The sequence below is a fragment of the Vulpes vulpes genome, chromosome 4 (genome assembly GCF_048418805.1).
Source record: "Vulpes vulpes isolate BD-2025 chromosome 4, VulVul3, whole genome shotgun sequence".
Taxonomy (NCBI): Eukaryota; Metazoa; Chordata; class Mammalia; order Carnivora; family Canidae; genus Vulpes; species Vulpes vulpes.
Genome location: NC_132783.1, coordinates 130,909,619 through 130,922,950, shown reverse-complemented (window position 1 = coordinate 130,922,950; position 13,332 = coordinate 130,909,619). Strand labels below are relative to the sequence as shown.

At 36.9% G+C, this 13,332-nt stretch overlaps 1 protein-coding gene across 1 annotated transcript in view; it reads right to left on the bottom strand.

The window, feature by feature from the left end:
- Positions 1–13,332, bottom strand: part of RANBP3L (RAN binding protein 3 like) — a 45,102-nt gene that overhangs the window by 11,487 nt on the left and 20,283 nt on the right. The window contains exons 2-9 of the mRNA XM_026016695.2: positions 12,316–12,374; positions 10,779–10,818; positions 10,220–10,297; positions 9,063–9,137; positions 6,693–6,764; positions 6,016–6,155; positions 3,005–3,108; positions 1,758–1,842 (exon numbers count right to left, since the gene is read on the bottom strand). Of these exons, the coding sequence (XP_025872480.2) occupies positions 1,758–1,842; positions 3,005–3,108; positions 6,016–6,155; positions 6,693–6,764; positions 9,063–9,137; positions 10,220–10,297; positions 10,779–10,818; positions 12,316–12,374 (653 nt within the window). The remainder of the gene's footprint in view (positions 1–1,757; positions 1,843–3,004; positions 3,109–6,015; positions 6,156–6,692; positions 6,765–9,062; positions 9,138–10,219; positions 10,298–10,778; positions 10,819–12,315; positions 12,375–13,332) is intronic.

The following is a 13,332-nucleotide window of genomic DNA, read 5'->3' as shown; positions in this document are numbered from 1 at the left end:
GTGCATTTGCTCAGGTATGTCTCTGTCTCCCTTAGACGATAAGCACCTCTGGAGCACAGTGTCTCCTTTAGCTTTGTGTAACCACTCACCCAGGTGTTTTTCAATCCTGGCTGTACATTCAAATCACCTGATACCTAGCCTCGCCAACTGAGACTCTGATCTAATCTGTTTGGGGAGATGCCCGGGCCTAAGAAATCCTTTAGAGGCTCAGCAGATGATTGTTAATATGCAGCCAAACTTCAGACCAACGCCAGTACCCTAGGTATCATAAGAACATAAAATATGTTTGTTAAATTGAATTGAGTGTTAAGGTTGATCCCGTGAGGCTGGGAAAGTATTTTATTTGTGTCCGTGACATCTTCCGGAAGCTGTGACTAATCTAGTGCCAAAGTTAGGAATGAATGACACAGAAGAAATGTGCCTGAATGTATTGCCTGGGACTCCACTCTGGAAGCTGGTCCATTCTGGTTCAGATCCAAAGATGTGGGTCACCAGCTTGAGACCTTTGGAGCTGGCCTTCATCTTGAGGGTGACAGCGTATCCCTAAGCTAAAGAGCTATGATACTACTCTTGGAGTTTGGGTTTAGCCTGAGGTGGGTGTAGCATAAAAAAAGTCTTTTTTTGTTGTTGTTGGTTTTATTTTTTTATTATTATTTTTTTAATAAATTAATTTTTATTGGTGTTCAATTTACCAACATACAGAAAAACACCCAGTGCTCATCCCGTCAAGTGTCCCCCTCAGTGCCTGTCACCCATTCCCCCCCACCCCCCGCCCTCCTCCCCTTCCACCACCCCTAGTTCGTTTCCCAGAGTTAGGAGTCTTTATGTTCTGTCTCCCGTCCTGATATTTCCCACACATTTCTTCTCCCTTCCCTTATATTCCCTTTCACTATTATTCATATTCCCCAAATGAGCATAAAAAAAGTCTTAAAAGGGGTTGATTTGTGAAAGCCCTAAAAAATTTGGAATAAACAGGCCTCATGAGTTGGTCCTTTTGCTATTCCGAGCCTCTGTGCAGTTTTTGAAATCTGTGTAGCCTCTGGATCCTGGATGTGATTAATAGTCCTAATGTAAGCTAGCCACCTTGGCCAATCTCAGCCAAGATTCTGGTCTGGGTGAAAGCCGGAAAGGGTATGAAGATGTGAAAGACCAGAAGAAACCACAGGCAGCCCTCACTTTGCTGTCTACCTCCAATACAAAATAGGGGTGCCAGTAATACTCATTAGGGGTTTGCGCTTGGCAAGTTTATTTCCCTAGGCAAGTAAAGTACTATGATTTTCCTCTTAAAGCCTGCAGAAAAAAATAGTTATGATAATGTTTTTCACATAAAAGCTTGACGGGGAAGGTTGTGGTTAACAAGAAAAAAAATGGCAAATGATTTTAAATGCATCTTGTTACGAAAGATCCTATCAAAAACCTGATATTAAAATATCATTACCAGTTAAGCTCATCTATTGCAAACAATTCTGGGATTCTTTTGGGTACTTTGGGTGTAACACATATCAAAGAACTATTTAACATTTCTCATCAGTAAGAATGTTATAATTATACAATTCCCTTCCTCTGTGGGTCCCTGCCTATTATTCTAAGAACTAAAACTTGCTTCCCAGGAGAATTTTTCTGGTTAAAGAAAGAAAATGTGGCTTTGAACTCAGGAGTTAAGGTATGCTCCAATTTAACACTGTTTTAATTAATTTGCCTCCAGAAACTCAAAGTGACAGTTTTGTATATAATAGAAAAAATTTCCAAATTCTTACCAAAACTCTTTCTACCATGTTTTCTCCAAACACGAAATCAGAACTGCAGCTTTTAAAAGAATACTTATCTTCATTTGGTTGACATCTAAGGAAAAGAAATAAACATTTGCTATTTGAAATATATGAATAAAGCCATGTTAGACCTTAGCACATGAAATAATCAGATGATTTAACAAATTGATATATAAAGCATAAAAACATCTGCTAACTCTTGGTCATCTGCAGTTATTGAGAAATGAAGGAAAAATGGAGATAGGTACTCCCAGGGATGATATTGAAAATATTTGACAGCTGTGACAACACTAGTTGAGACCAGTCCAAACACATGTCATGCCCATCACTGTTCCGGCTGTGTGATCAACCAGGGACTGCCTGGATCTTATCTTCTTGCTTTTCCAGCATAGCCTCTCCAATCTCTCATTTCTACTCTCCCCCTCCCACAAGTGGCCAATGCTTTTAGCCACAAGAGGTCTCCAGAGCAAAAGCAACATCAATCTTTCTTACAGTTATACTTGACTGTGCTTTTGTTTAATTTGGGTTTTTTCCCCCTTTTTCCCCCTGGAACTTTTTTTTTTAATGTTAAAAGTGTTTTGCATGATGAAAAATTCAAAGACATGCAGCTCTCTATCTGTAGGCTGATGTGCTCTGGGGCCCCCTTGCACCCCCATTATGCACTGTAGGTAAATGCTATGCAGTTACATGGCCCTAATCATGTGAGTCTGGTTATGTCTCTGGCTCATTTTAATCTTCCCTCAGATCAAACATGCCTTCATTGTGATGACATCAGTAAATAATAACTTTCATTTTGCACAATTACACTGCTTTTTTTCGTTGTTGTCTAGCCAATGTATGTCCATAAATAATGAATAACACCAGAAATGATTTAAAATGGTGGGGGGTGGGTGGGTGGGAGGAATGCTAGGGGAGAGAAAGGGGAGAAAGGGGAGGCTAATCTAGCAGCCAGATAATTAATTCCTAACTAAATAAAGTTTTAGCTATAAGTTTTTGAGATATTCTCACCCAAGTCAACAAAACAATAGAGATAATCCAATATTAATATGACACTCTTTAAGTATTAGAGACATTTTGAAAAGCATTTTAAACTTGTGTCTTTTATAAAATCTCAAACAGAAATCTTAGCAATTTATCTGTGCAGTATCAGAGAGCTATTTTCCATAAATGATTATAATGATAAAAGAAAACAAGAATAAAAGGGTATCCTTTCTGAGTCCCCATCATCAACTTACCCTACTGATGTAGCACCTAAACAATTCTGGTTAGTAGTCAGCTGGACTGAAATTCTGGAACTTGGTAAATTTTCACTTAGCAAACAGGAATTCCCCTCAGAAATCTGAAAGAAAAGAAATCCATCAGAGAGTTCCTTTAAATTCCCTTACTAGAGGAACATCACACAAGGAAACAATAGAGCTAAATGTATTGAAAACTTACTATGTTTAAGTACTTCCCTATGCATTTTATGTACATGATCTCATTTACTCCTCACAACATCTCTAGACAGGTTATATGTCTATTATTCACATTTTATAGTTTACAGATGAGTAAACTGACCTAAAGTTAAAGAAGTTGGTCAGGCTTGGGCAACCAGGAATAGGGCTGACCTTAGAGCCAGAGTCTGTCTGATATCAGAGACTATACACTTTGCCATTATATTCAGAAATCCCACCTCCTCCTTTTGTTATTTTTACCTTTTTAGCTTACATGGAATTAATTCTCATTTCTAGCTCAGCAAATACATCCTTCAGGGCTATTTAATCCTGAAAACACCCTAAGAGCTTTACCAGCATGGCCATCAAATGTCAGAGGAAATCCCATTCATCATCTAAAAGTTTTCCACTGGTAACTTAATCAACTGGTTACTCTGTCTGATGTATATATATATATGTACATTACCTGACTAATGTATAAATGAAGGCATGAGCAAATTTAGAACTTGAAGGAGCCCTATAAATGATCTGACCTAGGGTCTCCAATGTTTTATGAACACCTCCTTTCCCCTAGTAGGAATTTGCAAAAATGTTGTAAAGAATTCATATCTTTCAAGGTAGATGGGGTCTGTTTCCACTTTAATTTTATACCAATCAATAAAAACAATTTTGAACATTTTCCCCTTTTTAATAGAATTTGAGACCTGAGAAATATATATGAAGAGAATATATGTTGTTGGTTAGCAACGATCAAAATGTATGCCCATGACTCAGTCACTCGGATGATTTCTCTCTCAGCCAAAACGGTAGTTTTTACTCATATGTACTGAAGTACTTTTTATTAGGCATATATTGTTTAAATTGTACATAATAAGTGACCATTGATTATTGGCAGAATGAATAAAAATTGCTCTTATTTATATACAAGTCATTAAGGAACATGAAAATAATAGCTCAATGAAATTCACCTAGAGATAATTTTCACTAGATCTAGAAATTACATTATTTTGTCAGAATTCTTACATTGCATCTTATATAGCATGCCTGTATTTTGTCAGAATTCTTACATTGCATCTTATATAGCATTAATAAATCTTCAAAGATCATTTTTAGAGAAAATTCAATAACAGGCATATCCAGTTAAGCTGTTCACTAATTAGGAAAAAGTGCTATTCATATGTTTAATACATTGGTTAAAGAAGAAATGCTTATAATTACCTGAATATTTCTCTTATTATCATTTAGAAAATGCAAGAAAAATGTTAACAAATTTTATTTTTCAAATACATAATGCAAGATTTCAATAAGCCATTCCAAAGAAGAAATATTGGTTTACTTTTTATATCATAACATAATAAAATTTTATTATTTTTTTAAGATTTTATTTATTTATTCATGAGAGATACAAAGAGAGAGAGGCAGAGACATAGGCAGAGGGAGAAGCAGGCTCCCTATGAGGAACCTGATGAAGGACTCGATCCCAAGGTCCCAGGATCACACCCTGAGCTGAAGGCAGATGCTCAACCTCTGAGCCACCCAGGCGTCCCCATAATAAAAATTTTAATCTATAATTTATAGTACATTCTGTTCCAAAATTATATGCAATATAGTATTTTAAAAATTAGTCAACATATCACACTTTCTCTTACATACCTTAACACAAATGAAACATGTCTCACTACTTAAATGGATAAAAGAATTTGTGTGATATGATTACGATCATTAGGTTATATTTAAATGAAAACTTTTAATAATCTACTGATTTGAAATTTAAAATGTGTTTTACTTAAAAATCACACCATATGCCATGCAAAAATGATGAAATGACTTTTATAATTCACAATGGGTCGCATGAGATCAGTTCTTACAAAGGAAAATGTTTGGAATTATAAAAATGTTGCCAAATACTGACCAAGTTCAACTCTCTCACTTCACTGCTAAAAAGAGAAGATTGGGTGTTTTGTCCAAGAACATAAACATAGTTGGATAGGAGCAGAGGTTGGATTGGTATGGATCTTTTTTCATTGCATGAATGAAATGACTGGTATTTTTCATTTCCATTTGTCACTGTCTCTATTTTCAGTATGGAAAAACAAAACAGGTGACCAACCCTCAACAGTTCAGCTGGAAACAAATGAAGGGTGGAATTATTCTGAAAATCTTGGGTGCCATTCCTCTCAAGTACTGTCTTTTGGAAGACACAGCAACAGAATATCCCCAAACACATATCTGTGTGGCTAGATAGGCCCACAATGAGAGATTCAGCTATCTACAACAATTGGAAGGGAGAATTCTTTGTCTTCAGAAGTTTCCCTAGCCCTCCCAAATCCCTAACCTATGCAGGTAGGTCCCTGCTCCCATTATCCACGAAGATGGGTCTAGATAGATCCCTGGTGTGACCTGAATTGGCAAAGCACACAAGGATGTCGACCAGCTGGGGATGCAGAAAACCCCTGTTCTTTTTTGACTTCTGGCTCCTGCTCCTGGCCACCTCTCTGCTCCTCCTATTCTCTTGTGAGGTCAGTACACTGGAACAAGACCCCAGAGGTTTCCACCACAAGGAACTCCTCTTTACAGCTTAGAAGACACCACAAAACTACTTCCCAGGAACAACTCTGCAATTTGTTTAATTAAACAATTGTTTAATTAAACATGTTTAATAAGGTTACCAAGGACTGTTTGCCATCTATAGTTGGGGTGTTTCTCCAGCCTGGCAGCTGCTTCAGCAACAGAATAGGTCAGGCAGCCCATAACAATCTACCAAATGAAAGATGGAGAATTGATATTGGTCCCACTCCAGGAGGTTTTCTTACCTTATTTTTTGTTTTTTCTTTGGTCTTGCAGGCTTCCAGGGAATTGTGTCCAAATGTTTTTCTCACTTTTTCACACCTTTGAGCTTGAGGTGGCTGCAAAATAGCAGGTCTTAGAACATGTTCAGAATGTTTCACAGGACCTTAAAGGAACAGAATTAAAGGGTCAATGTCTTTATTTATTTATTTATTTATTTATTTATTTATTTATTTATTTATTTATTTAAGAGAGGGAGCACATGCCAAGGGAAGAAGCAGAGGGAGAGAGAGAGAAGCAAACTGCCTGCTGAGCAGGAAGCCTGACATGGAGCTCCATCCGAGGACCCTGGGATCATGACCTAAGCCAAAGGTAGATGCTTAACAGACTGAGCCAGTCAGGCACCCCCATTCTTCTTCCATATTTTTGGCTAATTTAATATTTACTTACTAAAGTCATCATTAGATGAGGGATTAATGTTAACTGCTCAATGTCAAAATAGCCAGTGAATCACTTAGTTCTTACTTCTGACCTATCTTTTACCCAATAAATATTCATTTTGGCCATGGGACTTGGCTTACCAAATATGTTTTTTCATGTTTTGTCACTTGGACCTACATACCCCAACACACACACACACAACAAAGTAAAATATAAGTGGTAAAATGTAAAATTTCAGAGGTTCTTGTAATAAACTACATACCTTGTTCTGTACTGTTCATGTCAGCATTCCTTTGCACAAGAGATGATGTCATAAAAACATTGTTTTTCTTCACTGTAAGAAAAAGTATTTTAATGCATTTAGATCTTAAGTGTTGGTTTCTATAGGATTTGGGTTTTAAGAATCCTTGTACTAAACTCACCAGTAGATGTCGCTGTTGGCACTAATAACTGTAGGTAGTGCGCAGAGAAAGCAGGTCCGCTAAAAATGGGTGATGGCAATGAGTCTTGCCACATAGTTCTGTTTACTTTCAGAAATATAAGTGAAAATTGGTCCACTAATGGAATAGGCAGTCTCCTTTAGAATCATGAAAATGAGTACCGATTACAAAATCTGATGGTAGTGAAGCCTCTGGGTGCATTAATACGTATATTAATATATATATTGGATATATATATATATGGATTTGCGTATTTCATATTTATATATATAAATTGCGTATTTCATATATATAAATATATATGGATTTGCTAATGGTTTCATAACATTTTATAAAAAATACATAAAATATATATATATTTTTTGTCCCTCTCCTCTCTAGAGAGATGACTGTCACGCTAGGTGATTTTTCTATGAAATGTGTTGGTGGCGAAAGACTATGGTAGTGGCTGCAAGTATAGGATTACTATCCATTTCAAAGAGATTACCTATCTCTTGGTTGCAAATGGCAGAAACACCAACCTTTGAGCATTTGATTAATGGAAATGAGAAGAGAATAAAAATTGCTTCTTCTGAGTATTAGAACATTATAAATGCTGGGCATTGAATTGCTTCTCTAATTCAAAGTTCAATTAAATGTTTTATGATCTTTATGATTAAAAACTGGTAACAAATGGGGCTTATGAAATGGTGCCATTTTCTCCTTTCCAGTACCACCAACATTCTGCACAACATAAAATGGAATGGTACTTACTGATGTCAGTGTATGTCTAAACTAAAATAATAATGAATCGAAGCAGTTATTCAGATAACTTAGAGCCACCCCTTCACTTTATGCACAAATACAATAAAACAAATTCTCTAGGATTAGGACCCCTATTCCTCTTAATGTCTGTAACTTGTTAGTCAGGCTTAAATGGGGCCTATTGAACTTGAAAATATTTCTTCTGTATCTGAAAAGTATACATGGTACTCAGTCATATTTGGAATTATTAATAAGAATATAAATTCATTAGTTTGAAAACCCTGTGGCTTCCGGGTAGAGAGGGATCAGTTAAAAGGAAGTGAATAGTTTTGTTTTTTTTTAATTTCTTAGTGGCAAGCTTCACATGGAAAAGGCAGCTGGTGATTCAGTAGAAACAAGAACAAAAAGAATGTAAATTTTAATTATTTAAAAAAGATTTTATTTATGTATTCATGAGAGACACAGAGTGAGAGGCAGAGACACAGGCAGAGGGAGAAGCAGGTTTCCCTCAGAGAGCCGGATGGGGAACTCGATCCCAGGACCCCAGGATCACGAGCCGAGCTGAAAGCAGATGCTCAACCACTGAGCCACCCAGGCACTCTATAAATTGTAATTTTAATATAATGCTCCAACCATTTCAAATATTTTATAACAATAAAATATTTATTTAGCAAAGCACTACAAATTTCAATTAAAAAGAAGTAATGTTTTAATTAGTGAAAAGTTTAAGAGGAATCATATTCTAAAAAAATAAATAAAAATAAAAGGAATCACATTTTAAACTTTAGATACATTCACCTAAAGCATAAACTTTAGAATAAGAATTTAAAACATAGCTATATATTTTGAGTACTCTATGTATATGTGTGTACATATATATTTAAGGATTTAAATATATATATATATATATATATATATTTAAGGATTTAATTACTTGAGAGAGAGAGTGAGTGAGAGAAAGCATGAGCAGGGGGAGGGGCAGAAGGAGAAGCAAGCTCCCCACTGAGCAGGGAGCCCAATGCTGGCTCGATCCCAGGACCCTGGGATCATGACCTGAGCTGAAGGCAGACACTTAACTGACTGAGCCACTTGGGTACCCTTGAGTACTATATATATTATAAACTGTACAGATGAACAATAATAAGTAAAATAAAGCAAGTTATTTTATAAAGCTGCCTTATATAACATATTACTACCATAAACATGAATTCCTTAAAAGCATCATCAAGTTCAAAATTTCTACCAAAAATAAACAAATACACTGCTTGGATTTGTGGAGTTGGAATTCATAAGGGATTCTTCTAATCATACTTTGCAAAGGCTTCTATTTTATTTGCCACTACAATGCCAGCATTTTATAGTAGCTGAGTAGGAAAGCTCAACATTCGTAAGAATGGATTTTGAAAAGTCAGAGTGTCAAGCTCAAAGTTCTAGAAGCTGTTTATTACCTGGCCCAGAAGGGGGGAAGGTCAGGAGGTTGGTGAAGGATGATGATCTCATTCGATTCTGGGACAAGCTTGATGCTAGAAGCAAATTGCAAACTGAAGTCAGTGAGGAAGTGGGTTTTTGTGTTTCTTTTGATTTGGACTTTTGCTGTTTCAGGAAGATTTCTATATCACTGATTTAGAAAACGTTTTGTATTGTTATCAATAGAAATAAAATGTGCCTATTGTGGAAATTATAAATTAATTTCTATTTGATTCAATAAATATTGGAGTGATCACTATGTGTAAGACACTCTATCATGCATGAAGACGACCTCAAGGAAGTCACATGGAAGAGACAGACATACACAGAGACAGCTGTATTACAAGGCAGAAGGCAATGCAGTCATTTCTTTTCTTTTCTTTTTTTTTTTTTTTTTTTTTTTAATGCGGTCATTTCTAAAAGGAATCACGGAGTACTTTGAGTGTAGGAGAGAGGCAAACTAAGTTACTGATTTACTCACAATACAGTATGTGCTGAAGTTCCTAAAGTGTTCTTTTCAAGGCAGACATCTATTTAAGTAGATGGATACTCAGGGAGAAATGACAGTTTCCCCTAATTACAAAGCTAATACATACTTAATGCAGGTACTTTGGAAGCACAACAAAATGCAGAGTGGGTGGGAAACCCCAAATCACCTGCACTCCCATTACCTAAGATAACCATTGCTGACATTATGGCTTCTGTCCTTTCAATCTTTCATCCATTGTTGATAAATTGAATTTCTATTTAGTTATTTGTATTTTTTAAGGATTTGTTATTTATTTGAGAGTGAAAGTGAGTGAGAGAGAGAGAACGAGAGAGGGAGCACATGAGCCGGGAGAAGGGCAGAAGGAGAGGGAGAAGCTGACTCCCCACTGAGCAGGGAATCAGACTGGGGGGGGGGGGGTCATGATCTGAGCCAAAGGCAGAGGCTCAACTGACTAAGCCACCCAGGTGCCCCTGATAAATTGAATTTTTAAAGTGACTCGCTGTACAATCCATTTTATAGACTGCTCTTTTCATGCAACAATTTATTATAAACGGGGGCTTAAACATTTTCCATTTGAAAAGTCTCTCAGTGCTTTCACACTCAGAGAAAACAGAACGGTGAACAGACAACACTCAGGGCTATACCTACCTCCTGGGGACTGAGGATGTGTAGTGTGCAAAGTAAAAGATGAAGACCTTACGCGCTTTCTCAGAAAACCATTGCATTCTGCAAGAAATTCAACATGATGAGTAAAATTGCTGACAATGACAAGCTATCCTCAGCCAAAGGATAAACAGAATTACCTTTTGCCTGCATAGATCATCATCTGATAACTCGTTAACTCCCAAAGGCCAAGTTTAAATGCCGGGCTTAATAGCCTGGTGGCCATAGAGCTACAGGCACACCAGCCTCATAAGAAACAATGAGAAACAAGGGACTTCAGCAAGAAACTGCATGTGAATTTTGAGATGGTAAAGAGACTGTTTGGTGGGTTGAGACACAGGGCAATGGAGAGATGAGGGCCTTCAGCGTACTAACGTCAGTGCTCTGGGGACCGGTGTGTCATCTCTCAAAACAAGAGCCAATTTGGTGTTTAAACATGAGAAAAACCATGAAGTTTTACATCTTGCCACATGCCCAAATATTTGTGCCTGTGTATTTTCCTTGTAGGAAGATGGGTTTGGAAATCCCAGAGGTAAGTCCTTACCATGTTCCGATGCTTCATAGGTGGAGTCCTCTGCAGGTCTCTGGAAGGAAACAAAGCTGCCAGTGAGAGCTGAGTGTTTGCTGTTTTTACAACAGAATTCCACCCTGTGGCTCCATCAGAGATTTCTCAAAAGCCAGGTCTGCTCAGCTAGGCCAGGGCGAAGCCTCTCACCCTTACTCCTTCACTCGCTAGGCACATATTCAAGACAAAGCAAAGCCTCAGTAGAGCGGTTTTGTATTTCAGGGACTGTAGAATGCCTTGTCAGAAATTGTTTAAAAGGAAGATTTGGTGTCCATTGAAAGATGAATGGATAAAGAACTGTGGTCTATGTATACAATGGAATATTCCTCAGCCATTAGAAATGACAAATACCCACCATTTGCTTCGACGTGGATGGAACTGGAGGGTATTATGCTGGGTGAAGTAAGTCAATCGGAGAAGGACAAACATTATATGGTCTCATTCATTTGGGGAATATAAAAAATAGTGAAAGGGAATAAAGGGGAAAGGAGAAAAAATGAGTGGGAAATATCAGAAAGGGAGACAGAACATGAGAGACTCCTAACTCTGGGAAATGAACAAGGGGTGGTAGAAAGGGAGGTGGGGGGGGTGACTGGGTGATGGGCACTAAGGGGGGCACTTGATGGGATGAGTACTGGGTGTTATGCTATATGTTGGCAAATTGAACACCAATAAAAAAAAAGAAATTGTTTAAAAGGAAGATTTGGAAACACCAGCTCTCAAGATCTGGAGCTGTTGGCCTGGGAATGGACTTTTCTTTGACTGGGGCTTGGGGGTTGAGCTTTTCTTTAGTCAGTTTTGTGGGTAGGAGGGTAAATGACTTGCATAAGCAGGACCAAATAACAGGAAAATACCAATCAAGCTAAAGTGGAAAGCTACTAATCTTATCATTGGTCTTTCAAAGCTGGTGGTTTTAGTGTGATGCAGGTAGGGTCCTTCAGATCCCTTTTCTTTTTTTTTAATTTTTATGTCTTGTTTATACATTTAGTTTTATTGTAAGAAAGCAACTTGTACACTTTTCACATTTAAAACTGAGCATCATCTTTCCTTTCTAGCGAAACAAAAAGAAAATTTAAAAATCAACATGAGCAAAATTATAATAGAGAATGTCAATTCCAAATAAGATCCGACAGGTTCACTTTTAAGTCAAGCATCCCAGTTTAGGACTTTACACCCAGTTGTAAGCTAGGTCAGTGGTGGAGACCCATGCGGAGTCTCTGCCCTGCTAACCTCTTTCAGTCCCGCCCTTTTCCAAGTCACTAAAAAACCCTATAATTTTGGTAAAGATGACGTGTTATTCATAGCTTCAACATAAGGCAGGCCTCTGGCCTCCCATTTTGGCCAAATTGCTACCAGTAAAAACCCACTATATAAATATTCTAGAGGCACAACTCTGCTAAGTGAAGAGCAAGAGGATAAACTAAGGCAATCGTATATCATTTAGCCTCACTAGCTTCTTGAAACAATTTTCTTTGCCAAAGTGAAAATCAAACAAAGAAAATTAGCTCGAGCTTACCTTAAAAGTTTGTTCTCTCTTTGCAAAAACAAATATTGGTTGAGCAATGACAGATTTTTCTGTACAAGGAAGATAATAGGGAGAAAGTCAAACTATATTTCGGACATTTCTAACACCAACTAAAAATATTAGAAGTTTTGTTTGTTTGTTTGTTTGTTTGTTTCACTTTGTATTTTTCCCTGCCTTTGGGTAAAATCCAAACTGTTTTTACATGGACACTGTAACTTCTGTATTTACAAATTATTTTAGCAGTTAATTACAGAAATAAGAACTTGGGGAAAGTGATAATAATGTGTTTCCATAAGCAGTGAGATCATCCCATTAAAAGAACACACTTTAAGTGTTTAAGGAAAACAAAGTATAATTATCTTCATTTACAATATCATTAGGACATAATGATTAACATCTTTGCTTTTAGAATGAAAAATTGCAAGGGGTGAAAAATCTCATCTAAGAATAGTTCTTCTACTTGAGTTGGATCTCAAGGTAAGAATGGTGGAGATGTATTGCATTCTATCCTCAGATTGTTCCAGAAATAATCCATATTTCCTTCATTGGAGCAGTCATATACTAAGCCATATTTTCAACATTTAGACTGAGAATCCGTCTTTTGTCTTCAGCCCTGCTGACCTCATGAACCTTTTATATTTTCCTCTCTTAAGTAAAACAACAGAGAGAAGCTCATTTACTCTAGGGTATAAATGAGTGATAACAGTTTAGCCACTCCAGAATTCTTAGGGAAGATGACATGTTTGTTAAAAGTTTGGGCCCTGGAGTTAATTAGGCATGTGTAGCACTAATACTTGGGGAAATAATAGGTTTGTAACTTTAGTTTCCTCATCTGAAAACAAAATGAAAATTATAACAGTACTTACCTCACAGAGTTTATATGACATTAAATGGATTTTTAGATATAATTATTTATATTTTTACAAGACCAGAGAGAGAGAGAAAAAAGCTTTAAAGAAAGGATATTAAATAATGTGGCATGTCACCAATCTCCATTCCAAAACTCTT